We start from the raw sequence: 15,744 nt of genomic DNA on the forward strand, positions 1-15,744 counted from the left end.
CCGGTATATAGTTCCCAATTTGTCTAGTTTCTAGCTTCTGTTCACTCTGTCATCACTTTTAAGATAATCCTAGCATCCACAGAGCACTGGCAGTCCGATCTGCTCTACTCAGGTTGGCAAGTTCTTTCCTGGTCTTTCACTTCCAGGTATAACTACAGACTAGTAAATTTTACAACACACTACCAAATACTTGTTAGGAAGAGCAGGAAAACTTATTTGAGATGACCTGCTCTCTGAATAATTCCTGGAAACTATAGATTTAGAACCAAGGAAAACAAAGTATATATTCCCTTTGACAAAAGAAACGTTAACTGGCGGCATCAGAATATTTACTAGAACACTGATCTGTTTGCAAGGTGGTGGCATGCCATTCTTTTGTATGAGCTTCATCAGTGGGGAAAGCAACTGGTGAATGTTTTTGTTCTTACACCTTTATTTTTTGAAATTCAATTTGTAGTTTTTCCTAAACTTAGCTGCCACACTGTGAGCAGGGTCAAATCCGTGCATTATTTTTTTTTGAAAAAAAATTTTTATACGTTTATTTTTTGAGAGAGAGAGTGAGACAGAGCATGAGTGGGGAGGGTCACAGGGAAATACAGAATCTGAAGCAGGCTCCAGGCCCTGAGCTGTCAGCACAGAGCCCGATGTGGGGCTCAAACCCACCAACCGGAACATCATGACCTGAGCCGAAGTTGGACGTTTAACCCACTGAGCCACCCAGCCACCCCTCATCTGTGCATTCCTGACATGAAGAGAGGATCTCAGAAATTCCTCTAGAATTTGTATCAAGCAAGTATAAGTAGCCAGATTGCAATACATTGTGGAAGAGTTATAAAAGCAGGTTAGGGTCAAAGTTCCCAAAGCCTTAAATGGTTATCCTTTTGGCTTCTTGAAGATAAGAGCCATGTCTAACTGAATACTGTGTGTGGGAAGGAGGAACAATATAACCAAAAGAATATTTAGCCAGGAACCCGGGTTTAAGTCCCCTTTCTGCTAGTATCTTGCCATGCACCCTTAATTCTGTGAATAATTGTTTTACATGGTATGATATTTAAAAATCCTAGGAATTCCCATCTCTTGCCTATATTCTGTAGCCACCAAATGTAGGGTACCCCAAAGAGACCACATAGCAATATGAAATAATACAGCATACATTTACGATGTAATAAGTGAAAGATACGTATGTTGTACAGATATTACAGGGATGTTGATAAATCTTTCCTCGGGTTTAATGAAGTCTTATTAAAATGCTAGAATTTTCGATGTCAGATAATCCCTTATATTTGCATATTTTATGTATACTCAGTTAAGCTTTAATACCATGTAAGAAACTGGCTCAAAAATTAGTAATTCCTTAGGCTAAGTTCTATAGAAACAAAGTCCAAACGAATAGTACAGTTTTAGCCAATCCAAACTAGCTAATTCTATTTCCACTTTAGCATGTACTTCACAATTGGACCTTGGACAAATCTGTCTCAGAGGAGAGAGGAAATGACCGGATGACTCTAAGGTAATAGTTCCCAAATCTGTCTGTACCCTGGCAATCACCTGCTCTGCCCACGATCCCCCCAACTTGCCCTGGGGAGTCGTGGTTTAATTTAGAAAATAACTTTTAAAGACTCTCAGGTGACTTATAGTCAAACAAATTTGGCGAAATAACAACATTTATTATTGTTAGTGTAATATTTTAAAGTACTACTTAAGATTTGGAGAGAATTCCAAATGAGGGAAGCAAACCTTTAGTAAGAAACTACCAATTTTAAAGTAGATTGAGATGATAAATCATGAAATACCAAAGTTTAAAAAACATTTTTAGTTTTATTTCAGCCCTGTTAGGTTATCCATGAGCTGTGAAAAGCTATGCTACTTGATAATAGACCCACCAGTTCTATATTCTACTTTGTAAGCTGGACCTCTAGTGTTCACATACCTCAAATCGCTTATCTTTTGTGCCTTAAGGAGAAAAAATACCAGAAAAGTTGTATCTGTCACAGATATAATACATCCTATGGTCATCGTCACATTGTCAGTAGGGAGTTTTGCCTTGTAGGGCCAGTAACAGGTAATCAATGCTATATTCCTCACGGTCCTCCTCCCCTCCCTTTAACAAGTGAAAGGGTGCTACAAGAAAGCAAGCATTCAAACCATCAAAAATAAGACCAATTATTTTGAGATATTTTTTTAAAAACTTGACAGGGGAATAAAATGACCCTTAGGCCTGTAGGGCACAGAACTGCTGGAACACAGCCAGGATATGAGGGTCTAATTCAGCGGTGAAGAGCAGGTTCTCCAGGGTCACCATGTACTGCTGGATTATTTGGTGATGCTGTGGACATAAAAAATGGGGTGTTTAGATCAGGAAAAAGACCGCATAAGCAATCTTGCAGAACGTTGCCCTCAGCAGCCTGCCCACGTTGTGGAAAGATGGGAAGGGGGTGGGGAAAAAAGTGGTTATGCTTGATAGGAAGAATGGGCTCCTGAAAAGCCCTAACATTAAGAAAATGGAATGTTCGATAACTCAGAAACTGGTCAGAACTGAATTTTTTACATTAAGTGTAATCCAGGCGTTGGCAGGAGTGCCTGGCACTACAGACCAGGTTCTGCTGGAGCTGTGCGAATTAGGATGGAAGACGGGACGGGCCCAGCAAGAGTAACCGCCCAGGAGAGGATCAGAACCATGGTTGCTGAAACAAGTATTTAAATGTTCTAACCAATAAAAGCAAAAGAAATTGTATTGCAAAATATTTTTGTAAAAGAAAAAAATTTTAACAGGCCATTGGCTAATTCTCTAAGTATTCCACAAAATGAGAAACCTGAATGTAGATCTTAAATAACTCCTCTGTCTCACTGAAAATCAGGGACTTGAGGCTGTGTGGGAAGAAAAAGTGTCATGAAATCATCTCTTCCATGTGTGCCTGTAAGACTCGTATACACCGAGATCCCTACTGGACTAGAGCATGGCAATTAGGAGTCTGAATTACATATGGAACCAATTTAACTCTGAATATTCTGAGGAGCAATAGGAGCCGGGTGGACATTACAAGGGCCTAACAGGTCCTACAAAACTTGTCGACAGAGCTGACCCATTTTTTTAAATGGCAAGTCCCTGTGGCGGAGAACGGTGATGTTTACTATCTAATAATCAGGCTTTCTCACAAACCTGTAAGAAGATCTGCTGGAGCCTCTCTATACAGTTCTTATACCATGGTGTTAAGACGCTGGTCCCATCAGTTTCACATCGTACTAAGTGCTCGGTCAAGATCATGATAAAACGCTGGAAAGGGGGTAGGTATACAGTGAAAGCAGTGTTAGAGGGAGAATGCTTATACTTAGAAACAATCACATTTTTGACCAAGAGACTTCAAAAGGCATTGCTTGTTCCACTAGGTTTTTGTGGGGTGTTTTGCTAACTAACTATTGTTAGGTCAATATTGTCTAGAAATAGGCAGACAAGTGATGATGTTAGTATATCCCTTTTTAGTACGTGAACATCTTTAATATCTAGATCACTTATGCATGTAATTTTTCTCCACGTTTCTAAGGACATATCCAAGCAATGTTCACCAGGAAGGAAAATAACCTAAATGGTGAACTAGAAATATAACCAGGTATTTCACAAAAGTATCCTCAAAAATTTTTTTAAGGCCTGGAGAAATGGTCACATACAAATGGTATGTAAATGACAGACTGTGGAGGTCCACATGGTTACCTTCAAGTAATGAACTTTGATTTTGTAATTTAAACTTTTATAAATGAGCATATATTACGATTAAAGATAACATTTTTCAAACCTAAAAAACGTATTGCATATTGACCTGTCAGTGTCCCAGACCAAGATACCTGAAATATAACGAGGAAGAGATTCTTCTGTTCACTCTGAGCAGACTCCACTCTTTCCTGCAGTCTTTCTATTTGTTCCTCCAGAGCCCCATCTTTCCGGTCACTGCTTCTGTCGTCATCGTCACTTCGCTACAGGATGCGCAAGAACAACAGGAAAATGCCACTTAGGATTCCCGTATGTTAGGTCCCATCAAGAAAGAGGAAGGAGGTTCCTGTTTCAGGAAGACTTGTTTTCTATAACAAAAGTACTCCACCACCCAAATGTCCTGTGGGCACTTACCGAGGCCAGGGCGCCTGTCTTGGTAACAGCAGTTAAGAGTGTCTGCTATAAAGCAGAAGTGAGTTGTACCTTTTACAAGGTGGTATTCAGGGAGGAAGTGTGTGTCAGTTTTTCCTCCGTTCAAAATGAAAACAGCCTTGCGCTCCATGGAAAATGAACAGTAGATTCTTGTTATTTACCATAGTTATGTGGATACATTTGCTGTGAATCCTGAATTAGTACCGAACCACTGCTTAGGCAAATACAGGGTGAGGTTCTTGGAGAAGCCTTTGGCTTATTTTTGTCAACTCCTCAGCACATAACCTTTTGTGTGTTTCTCTTTAAGGAAAGCTTATTTAATATTATATGCTTTACAAGTATTTATATATAATGTTTCTTTATATCCAAACATTGCCTGAGAAAGACTTAACATCTTCTTTGACTCTGAGTGCCGTGACTAAATTTCTTTGGTTTTCAGCCTCACAAGAATGCTGTCTACTACGTTTTTTAAAATCTAGTGTTGTCTTATGAATCCACAAATTGAGCTGCTTTTCCATAGCGCTTACAGAGATTGCTTCAGTCCTGGAGGAAGCAGCCTCACGTACAGATTGGTGAATTTCTTTTTCTGGATTATGAAATTGTTGATTACAAACACTAAACTCATGGCCAAGAGCACTGTCGCTCATGCCCAAAAGCAGCTCACCCAACCTATGTATTTTTACCATCAGACCTGTCACAGCCTTCTTGCGCTTACGAACACTAGGCAGCATTTCAGCCTTATACTTTAGGGCCATTTTAAAACATAAAGTCACCAACAAAAGCCCAGACATGGCACCAAATACATTACAAAAAGGATACTTCTCATAGTATAAGAACTGAAACAAAAAGGCAGAGTACTGCCTTGTCTGACTTTATCTGGAAACAAGCCCACTGGGCAACTCAAATTTTTCACTGCTCTGCCTGTGTCTGAATGACGGGGAAACCACAAGGAGCACGGATTTTGAGGCTGCAAAAAATCTTCCTGAGTTTGCAAAAAAAAGAACCTGCAAAAAATGAGGATAGATAATACTTCTTTGAACTCTGATATTGCTTATTCAACAGTAGATGACTAGTGAAAGACCTGATAGTGCTTTCCAGCCATTAGTACAAGGCTCTGTGACCAGCAGGGACAACGGAGAGGCAGCTTTTCGTCTAATGGGCCATACAGAAAAGCCGGGCGGGCCTGTGCGCAGCTCAAGAACGTGCTCAGCCTGGCAGTAATTCAGAAGTGGCTCCCACTACTTCTAACAATTCAAAGCAGACTGTTCAAGACTCTGCTGGCAATGATGGGCTCAACCTCATTTAAGCTTAAACAACTCCCTTCCAGCTCCCCTGGAATAGAGCATTCACTTAGGTGTCCCCCCACCCTCACTTCGTGGTTAAATGACTTTCCCAGTGTCACACAGCTAGTAAGTAGTTAAGCCAGAAAGTGACTCGAGGTATATTACATACCACTGTCCTCATGGTCCTTTTAGCAAGAAGGTAGGTATGACCAGACCATTTCCTTTCTGATGGCGCCCCCGCCGCCGCAGGAAGGCCTCATCTATGATGGCCTCTTCCACCCTTAAAGCAGAATGACCAGAACCCCCTCTTTTTACAGGAATCTGCTGTTCTCTGTAACACAGCTTCTATTATGGGGTCTGCCTTATGTTCTAGGCAACCGGGCACATGTTAGTTTTTTCCTAACACCACACCAAGGCTCAGTTCTAGAGTACTGTTTATTGCCTGGTAGACCTTTCTGCGATGAGGGACATGTTCCATAAACCTCTGCTGCCCATCACAGCAGCCACACTGAGCACCTGAAATGGGGTTAGTGTGACTGAAGAACTGAGTTTTAAACTGTATTTAATTTTAATTAAGTTACATGTGGCTAACAGTTACCTGGACACCACACCTATAGGGATCAGTATGGCATACGGGAAAATCCTTGGAGTTTGACAAGGCTCTGTCACTTACTAATCATGTCACCTCTGAGCCATGTATACAATGGGGATGACACCATTTACCTTGCAGTAGTTTGTGAGAATGTGTTTATATACCAGACCTGTATATATGTAGGTCTACATGAAGACTAGCACTTTAACCTGCTACAGCTTCATAGAAGTCATTAAGCTTATCCACACCCTCTCTGGTAAGCAGGCAACAACACTGGAAAATCCTGTCCTAAAGAATACTAGTGCTGTTATGCAAAATCACAGAATGCAGCCAGTTCACGGCTTCCTCCCAAAATGGCTGAAATGCTGTGCTTCTCAGCATGAGAAGTATTCTGTAAACCTGGGAAGGCCCGTCCCTCCCCCCAGGACCGGGGAAGTGGTGCACAGAGCGGCTTCTCCCTCTCTCCTCTGGCACCAAAAGTGTCCAGGAAACACACGTGCCCTCCTTCCTTCTCTGCCTTTCCCTTTCTGGAAGGGCAGACATGAAGCAGACCCAGAGATGGCTAACTCCAGAAGAGCAGGGTTTGTGCTTCCTTCTAGGCTCACCACGCAGTGCAGGAGCAGATGGCCACACCCCCACGCCAGGTCCTCCTTCTCCCTCCCACTACCGCATTGGTTCTGCATAATTTGGCCTCAAAAATGTTTCCATCAAGGTAATGAACTCTGAAGATTTTTCAAGAGTTTTTGGTATATTTTCTTGGACCATTTACGAACAACATAAAACTTACCCGTTTGTGTTGCCTTGCGAGTTTTTCTTTCGCTTCTTCCAGCTCTTTCTGGATTTTCAGAACATGTTTGTTCATCTTACGAATTGTAGAGTGCAAGATTTCCCAAACAAACAATCTTAAAAGTAACAAAGACCTTAGTTACTGTATGGTAAAGTGTGCTCCTAGAAAGTAAGACTTCTCAGCTTTTATAACCTACTCATTTTGAAGGTGATTCCACTCTTTAGGCAGTTAGTCATATTTCTTCAGTAACATTGTTTTTAAGAGAGCGATATGGAGAGTGGGGGAGGGGCAGAGGGAGAATCCCAAGCAGGCTCCATGCCCAGCACACAGCCTGGCAGAGCCTGACACAGGGCTCAATCTCCTAACCACGAGATTGTGACCCGACCTAAAATCAAGAGTCAGACACTCGACAACCGAGCCACTCAGGTGCCCCGTTTTTTTTTTTTTTGTATTATAAACTGTGCAAACACCTATCTCTAGCCCATTAGACTTCATGAGCTTCCTGCAGGCAGCAGTGGGTCCTTGTAACTTTTATTTCCATCGCCTACTAGACTCGCTAGTAGGTATGTGTACATGCTCACTGAAATGAAATGGCAAACCAGGAAAAAACATGTACATTAGGAACAAAAATCTATTTTCTCTCTTTTAAACATCAGGTACTGGAATTTTCTCAAAACCGAAGCCTAATCTGAGGGCTCATTTCACGTGCTTTATATTACTTAATTAGCATACATTCAGCCAATTCTGGAACATTTAAGAAACTTACTAGTTCATCCCAGCTAGCAACTGCTGGGCTTTTTAGAGAATGAAATAAATATGTCAGCCACTTTCTCAGCAAATTGCTCAAGTAGGTTTACCTTGCAAGTGCTCTGAAATGTTTGTTGCATAAAGGGTTTATTTTTTGAAGTAGCTTCTTAACTACATCTGTCTATAATTCTTCATAATGCTAAGATATAGCCTCTATAAATTTTGCCCTGGATGATGACAGTTTCAGTGGAGGATAATAAAACAGCTTATTCATAAAACACAAAGTCCTACGTTAGCAGACAAGGTACAAGAGCAAAGTACTTCAATTCTGGAAGGGGTGGTCCAGAAAGGCTTTGCAGAGTCAGAAATACTTGAGCTTGGGGTTCTAGAACAGATGGTGCTTCTGAACCTTTTATAGGTTCAAGAATGCCTGTGTCTGAATCCTGACTCTGCACTTAGCTGGGTGACTGTGGACAAGACACTTAGGCACTCTGTGACATTTTCCTGTTTTGTACATATGGATAATGTAAGCCCCTCCATACTGTAGGGTGAGGATTAAATGAGATGCAAATGTAAATCGCTCAGGATAATGGTTAACAAATATCTGGGTGGTCAATTTTCTGAAGAGTTTACAGATCTGAGAATGTCTCTTGCTTCCATTTGTGAATGCCAGTCTGGCTGATGCGGTAACTTTAGATCATACCCTTCCACCCTAAGGATTCAGTTCGTTTCAGACCTGTGTCCACTCCAATAACAGATACAATGAAGAGGATGAGTGTTGTGATGGTATTTTAGATCCTGGTAAATAATATTCCTTTATTTCCTGTTGTGTCAACTCCTACTATTCCAGTCCTGATCAGGAAGCCTATGGACTCAACTTCATGAGTAAGAATGAAGCTTAATGACAAGTCTCTTTCCTGTAGATGAAATGGGTCTAGAATAAATCTGCATTAAATCTAGCTTTTTTCTGACTGAGGTGAGATATCGCTGTGCCTCATAGGCACTCAGGGACCCACCAGACTTTCCTCAGCCCCTCTGGCCGTGTACTTAATCTCCGGTGACTCCAGTTTCTCCCAGTTCCTGGTGTGGATGCAAGTCCCCAGGTGGGCTGGAACTCTTCCCTGCATCCCATGGTCTAGCTCACATCCTGGCACACAGCCTGATCTCTCCTAATAGTCTGGATCCTTTATCAGCATTTCTAGTTCACTGGCTGAGTCCTGACTCAATTTACATGTGGGTCCGTAAGAGACACTGCAAACTGCCTGGCTGTGTGGATTTACATTGTCCAGGATCTCTGCCACGTCCAAGTCCACAGGTATATTAACAATGTTGTAATCAATTTGGAGCTCATGTAGGAGACTGACTATAAAATGATTCTTAGAGAATATAAACTTTGTAAAATAATCCATGTTTACCTAGTAAAGTCTCTAGACAGTTCTGAAGAGAAGATCCAATTTGCCACTGCGGCACAGTCAACAATTTGTGTTCGGATCATCTTATCTACTAGCACAGCAATCATCTACAGCGAGAAAAGAATTATCAGGATAAATCACTTATATGTAAGCCACAACAATCCCACTGCTACAGAAGTAAAATAGGAGGTCTGTGAAATTCATTTTCAGTGGTTAGGGAACTGATCCATTTGACCATTAGCTCTTAAGATTCATTCTGCACTCTGGGTCTGGTACTTACTCTAAGAAAAGGAGAACGCCAATGAAGATTGAGCAAGAAGACAAACTTTGTCTAATTAAATAGTTTGTACCTGTGGGTGGTTCCTCCAGACCTCAAACATAACTCTTAGGACATGCAGCTTTCCTTCATCGCTCTCGGCTAGCGTTTTGAAGACTTCATGAAACCTTTTCACAGTGGGGGGAAAAATAGCACAGATAAACTTTCTCATGAAGCATTTAAAGTTTTTCAAAGCCTTTCAATGTTACTTAATTTACAGTGCAACACAAGCACAAACTAACCCAATGTTAACCATTAAGGATACAAAAGGTATGATTAGGAATTCACGGTTTGTGCGAAATTTGTCACAAAATCTTGACAGGTTTATGATATACCATTCACTATTAGCCTAGGACTACAGTTTACTGTGTATCTAAGAATAGGTAAGGGGTAAGGAACGGTCTCCCAAAATAGGTGAAGTGGCTTGCCAGCACTTCCTGTGGGAGCTCTGCAAATAAGAGAGACTTGAAGTTGAGGTGGGGTGCGGAGCCCGGTTTCTCTGCTCAGCTAGAGGAGTATCTACATGCTCTTCCCGCTTTTGGATCGTCTGATGAATTAGAAAGCTCTGTCTTTAGATGCTAACCTTTGGGTGACTCCCCAAAATGTAGTCGACCCTTATTTCTACCTATCTTCCTTTAGGAAGATGCTGAGATATGGTGGGGGCTTCTTGACTGTATATATGACTGTCCTATGGACCTAGGTTTTTCATTCATTAGTTTCTCTGAGTGCCCATATGAAAAAATGTACACATAGAGTGACAGGAGCCAAACAGGGTTTTAGCCACTACAAGTCAGAACATGTCTATGAAATTATATAATACTATTAAGATCTTCATGTTCAACAATTTTACCTAAAAATTTCTTTACCACTGTATTCCCCAAAGTTCCAAACCCTTAAACAGAGTGTGTGTTCCTGTTGCACTTACTTTGCAAGAGCACTGAAGGAGTGGCTGAATGATTTGGCTGCCAAGTGGAGCAGAGTCTGTACAAAGACCTCTATTTTCAGTGGGTTAAAGCTGAATCCTTCATCTGAAAAATATTCCACAGTAAGACTGCTCGAAAAACGTTGAGTATAGCAATGCCTTGGTCCCTCACCGGGCATGCTAAATGGATGGCGTACTCACATCAAACATTAAGCCAGACATTCGTCTCATGTGTCTGAATACCAACAGACAGTAAAAGACCACTGCTGATTTTAAATACTCAAAATATAAAACTAAGCATAATTTTAATTCTTAGTTTTTGGGGATTATTCCCCTAATTCTTTTATAGGATCCATTTCTTTTACAAATAACACATGAACGCCCTTGTTCACATCACTCTGTATGGTGGTAAGATAACATCTTAACCAAAAAATCCAGCAAACCCTTACCTTTTTAAGTCTAAGTCTTAAGATAGCTGAGAATGTCTAAACTTAGGACCATCATTTTGACACATGCTATCTAAATACACTTTCTATTATTATACAAATTTCTCAGAAAAATCTCAACAAACTCCTAGTAATAAATAATCCAAGGACCATTCATATTTTATTTTGATTACTATGCACCTGTCCTTTCAGATCTAACAAAAAAAAAATCTCCCCCCAACGTGTTACCCATTTGTCCCAGTAGACTTTTCATCTGTTTTACTGATTCATCTCTTTTGGTGCCAATATCACATGTTTTAGTCACTGTCCGTTTAGGTATCTTTTAATATAAGTCCCTCTCATTATTTTCTTTTTTACCTTGTTCATTTACTGATTCAGGTGAACTTATTATGTTGCCTATTTTCCCACTCTTGCTCAGAAAAGCCCCTAGGGGTTTTGGTGGGAGTTACATGGTACATTCTCTGTGTGTTAAACATTATTATTACAATAGCTTAAACTGGTGAAAAATTCACCACGTCTTCGCACTCAGGAACCTCTCTAAAGTTAAAATAGGAAATGTTTAAAAATGAATGATAACAGCGTATCTGACTTTGTGTTTAGTTTTTCTACTGCATGTAAGCTACGGCACAAGGGAGGAGGGTCTCTTTTATATTAGGAAGCAAGTCGCTGGGTTCTAGGAACCACCGACACACTGAACAGGCTACTAGCTTAGAAGCCTCCATTGAGACTTAGGAGGAACTCACACTGCCAGCAATGCTTCCTATTTATGCTTTAACCTATAGATAGTTCCACTGAACTGCTCCCTTACCGTCGTCATCGTCCTGGTTAGGATTCGGTACATCTTTTAGGATGCTGAAGATTTCGTCGTTGGTTGCTTTACTTTTAAAGGCAACAGCTAAACAGAGGGCAACCGAATGTCCAGGAAGAGAATCTAAGCACAGAAGGGGGAAGAGGGTAGGATCAAGTTTTAAGACTGCTATAAATAAACAGCTGAGAAATTTACACAACTGTCTTATGTCCCCGAATCCCTAGGCTTTGGAGGCTGAAAAGCCAAGATTCAATGCATTTCTTTCATTTTGGTCAATGTCCCCTCTCGTCCTCCTTTTCCCTGAGACAGTCACAACTAAGTCTGAGTTTCAACAGGCGAAGGCTGCCAACTTGTGATAGGTTCTTTTGCATTTCTCTTCTGCTGAGCCCATACACTTGCATCTACGTAAGCCAGACGCTCATACGCTGTGACTCCACATTTCCACTGGAAATCTTTTAATGTAAGGTAGACAAACAACTAATAGATAAAAAGGAGTTACTTAGTACTTGGAATGAATGAAGTCAATCACAATAGGTCACATGTGCTGTGTGCTTTTCCTTAAAAGTGGGAGAGAAAATAAGTGTGTGAATGTGGGGGTGGGTGGGGGGAATCCCCTGTCACTTAGTGTGTATGGGAACCAAGACAGTCACATTAGAAGTAGCCAGAGCAACACAAAACTACCCCTTTAGGGTAGTATATACAGGAGAGGAGCCTTGCCAGACTCTAGAGAGAGTTCAGGAATTAAACATAGAAAGGCAAAACCAAGAACCATGAGCACAGAAAATATAAAAAAGTGGCCTGTTTGGAGCAGGGGTCCCTCTGGGAAGAAGTGACAGATAAAGTAGGAACAACAGTTAGGAGGGCTGTGTAACTGTTAGGTTCATTTGTTTCGATAGAAAAAAGGAAAAGTGCACATTCAACACAAGTTTGAGCTCTTGATATTAAAAAATGTGTCTTCTGCTTCTCTGAGCCAGACTGAGGCAGAGCTCCAAACTCGGCACCAGGAGCGCCACCGCCTCAGGCCACCGCCTCAGGCCTGGCTCGTCAGGGACGCTCAGCGGTAAGAGCAGGGCTGCTCAGTAAGCCTGGGCGGGAGTCAGTGCTCTGCCCCTCGGAAGCAATCTCACTCTGGCCTCACCTCTCTGAAGAGATGTTCCCACTGCAAAACTGGTCTCCAAACACACTTAATTCTCAGAGATGTTTTAAGGATTAAGTGACATAATAACATAGGAAATGTACTTAGCATTGGGACTGAGTTCATTTCAAGGAAAACAGGGTAGTGTGAGGTGCAGCAGAGAAACCGGGCAGAGTAGAAGGCGGGGGGAGGGGGGTGGGGTGGGTTGGGGGGAGGGGAAGCAGCTCCAAGACGCAAAGAACTGCTTCCCAACCTGAGGGGGGACGTGCGCGCGGAGGAGCCGCGGGCAGCGCCATCTGCAAAGACTCGCGTGGAACAGCCCCACACCTCACTCTGCCAGTGACCGCCAGGGCACGACACCGCGCATCAATTACAGGCCCTCTGATTCAGAGCATAATCTCAGACATGAGGTGACCGAAAGGTAAGAAAACCATATTTAAGAACTTACTTCTACAGGCCTCTTGCTGGTTGAAATGTACCCCATGTGCACCTATGTTCCCACACCCAGACTGGTATCACAGGGCAACCAGCTCAAATCATCTCCACCGCCATGACACTTATTAAGTTTGGGCTTTAAATTCAACCTGCAGTGCTTAGCAGCATATTTACAATAATGTCATATAACATTATAAGCAATATTAAGAAAAACGTCCACAAATAACTAAGTAGACCATGAATCTTCAAAATGATGACAGGGCAAATAAAATAGTGACTAGTATAGATCACGTTTCAAACAGACAAAAAATAAACCCAAGAAAAGAAAAAGCTCACTTTCCCCACCTTAAATAATGGACTCCAGAGAATACTGGCATTGGTACTTTTCAAAAACAATGGGGTTTCTTTTATTACTTACTGCTACTTTCATCTCCATACTTGTAAATGCAGGTTGGGTTTGCAGGGCACAGAGCTGAGAAGGTAGGAGGAACAATATCTAATATACGCTGGTGGTAAGACAACCTAGAACACAAATAAGAGCCTCAGAAAAGGCTGTTCGTTAGTTCCAGGATTTATGGTAACATCCAACTTACCGGGCAGGTCCCATCTCCAACACCCTGGACTCAGATGACCAGAAGCCAAGAAGCCAAAGGGGAAAACAAGTGCTTAGAGCTTTTGTCTATGACAGCATCCCAAGCCTCAGACTTTCTTCAAAACTTACTGGTTTGTGATGAGGGGTAGGCCAGTGGGTCCACAAGCCTGGTGGCCAAGGATGTGGAGTGGTCCTGGGGTAGGGTGGGGCAGAGGGCCCAGTCTCCACAATGAGGACTGGCTGTACTGTAGCGAATAAATATGTATCAAGGCTAATGGGAGTCAAGTTTCCTACTGCCTGAAGAGGTATTTAGGAATCACGGCAGGGGCGCCTGGGTGGCTCCGCCGGTTAAGCAACTGACTCTTGATTTCGGCTCAGGTCATGATCTCACAGTTCATGGATTCGAACCCTGCACCAGGTTCTGTGCTGACAGTGAGGAGTCTGCTTGGGACTCCCTCTCTGGCCCTCTCCCACTCTAAAAAAACAAACTTAAAAAAAAAAAGAAAGAAAGAAATCATAACAAAAGGGAGGACTAGAAAAAAAATGAAGTGCTGAGTTGGAATTGGAGGAGTACACACATGTTGGTGGATATAAAAAGGTGTTTATACGTGTGTGTGTGTGTGTGTGTGTGCGTGCGCACATAAATACACGTACTACCTTTGTCCATCCAGACTCAGGGACATCCCAATAGCTACTAGTGCATCAGGCATCCAGATCTTGGTTCCTAAATACCATACTCCATTATTAAAACCCTGGGCTCTCTGAATAAACAGCTGATTCCAGTGGAGGGGCAAGGAAACACAGGATGAGCTTGGAACTTATGCTCAAAATAAGGAAATGTTTAATGAATGAAGGGGGCTAGTAAGAGAGGAAAAAGGATGGACGCAGGAGCCACAAGTGGCTCCCCAATGAACAAATCAGAGAAAATTTGGGCATCCCCAAATAATGACAGTAATAGACTGTAACTCACTGAATGAAACAGAAATCTATTAGTCTCTGACATATAAACACAGAAATAAATAAATGGGTGAAAAAGGAAAAGCTCTTTTTTACAGGAGAATGCCAACTAATAAATATGGGGGGGAACCTGGAAAAAGAGAAGCATTACTTGGCAATCATCATAGTGGTGGCAGACAAAAGTTACCAGTCGTCAGGAGAGGTTTGATGAAGAAGAGGATATGAGTATAACCTCAGATTATCACCCATAAAATGTTAATCCGTTACAAAGGAAAAATGGTGAATTTAAGGTGGAGAAGCCTGGGAGACAGACACGACCAGGTGGTCAAGGTTAACATGTCCCAGGGAGGGATTCACGTGCCTCCTGATGGGACACCTGGAGAAGAACACATAGGTCCTGAGTGTGGGCGGGGGTGGGGGTGGGATGGCGTCTCAAGAAAGAAAGGCCTAGCTTCTTTACAACGGACAAGGGCATGAAAGACAAGAAAGAACTGTTCAAGTGAGCAATGTGAAGTGAATGACAACTAAGCGCTCCCGTGTGGTCCTGGATGGGACTGTGACCAGAGGAGAACAGACGCTGGCAAAATCTCAGCTGCCTCTTGGGCCTGGATGGCAGATTCCTGCACTAGAGCTTTGTTTTGTGGGAAGATACAAAGCAATGTTAAAGGATGACAGGACAACACATCTGTAGCTTGTTTTCAGAGGGTTCAGGGGAGGGAGAGAGAGGGAGGGAGGGAGAGGGAGAGGGGGAGGGGGAGGGGAGAGGGGGAGAGGGGGAGGGGGAGAGGGGGAGAGAAGGAGGGAGAGGGGGAGGGGGCGAGAGAGCGAGCGCAACAGCAAAGAGGACGTAAAAGTTAGAACAAATGTGGTAAAGTGTTAACAACCAGGGAGTCTACGGTACAGAGCTCTTTGCAGTATTTTGGCAACTTTCCTGAAATGTGAAATTATTTCCAAGTACATTTGACCAAAAAAAAAAAAGAAAAAAACCTTATTGGCCCAATTCACATGGAATCCAGATGACAAGTCTTAATTTTTTTTGGGCCTAAATCTTGACCAAAAACTGCAAGGGAAGAGAGGCAGTACTTGGATTTAAAAAGTGATATTCTGGACATACATCACACATGCAAAGAAGAAGAAAAAATACAAAACCCAAAGAAATTAGAAGAACTAAGCT

The 15,744-nt window shown here is 42.2% G+C and overlaps 1 protein-coding gene across 3 annotated transcripts in view; it reads right to left on the minus strand.

Annotated features, from left to right (window-relative positions):
* Positions 1 to 1,798: 1,798 nt before the first annotated feature.
* Positions 1,799 to 15,744, minus strand: part of NCBP1 (nuclear cap binding protein subunit 1) — a 37,543-nt gene continuing 23,597 nt past the window's right edge. For all 3 annotated transcript variants that reach the window (XM_029920422.1, XM_029920423.1, XM_029920424.1), the window contains 9 exons: positions 13,440 to 13,543; positions 11,452 to 11,574; positions 10,201 to 10,303; positions 9,310 to 9,403; positions 8,963 to 9,066; positions 6,801 to 6,915; positions 3,841 to 3,969; positions 3,161 to 3,274; positions 1,799 to 2,326 (listed from right to left, as the gene is read on the minus strand). In XM_029920422.1, the coding sequence (XP_029776282.1) occupies positions 2,213 to 2,326; positions 3,161 to 3,274; positions 3,841 to 3,969; positions 6,801 to 6,915; positions 8,963 to 9,066; positions 9,310 to 9,403; positions 10,201 to 10,303; positions 11,452 to 11,574; positions 13,440 to 13,543 (1,000 nt within the window). In that variant the 3' untranslated portion in view covers positions 1,799 to 2,212. The remainder of the gene's footprint in view (positions 2,327 to 3,160; positions 3,275 to 3,840; positions 3,970 to 6,800; positions 6,916 to 8,962; positions 9,067 to 9,309; positions 9,404 to 10,200; positions 10,304 to 11,451; positions 11,575 to 13,439; positions 13,544 to 15,744) is intronic.

The sequence above is a fragment of the Suricata suricatta genome, chromosome 13 (assembly GCF_006229205.1).
Source record: "Suricata suricatta isolate VVHF042 chromosome 13, meerkat_22Aug2017_6uvM2_HiC, whole genome shotgun sequence".
Taxonomy (NCBI): domain Eukaryota; kingdom Metazoa; phylum Chordata; class Mammalia; order Carnivora; family Herpestidae; genus Suricata; species Suricata suricatta.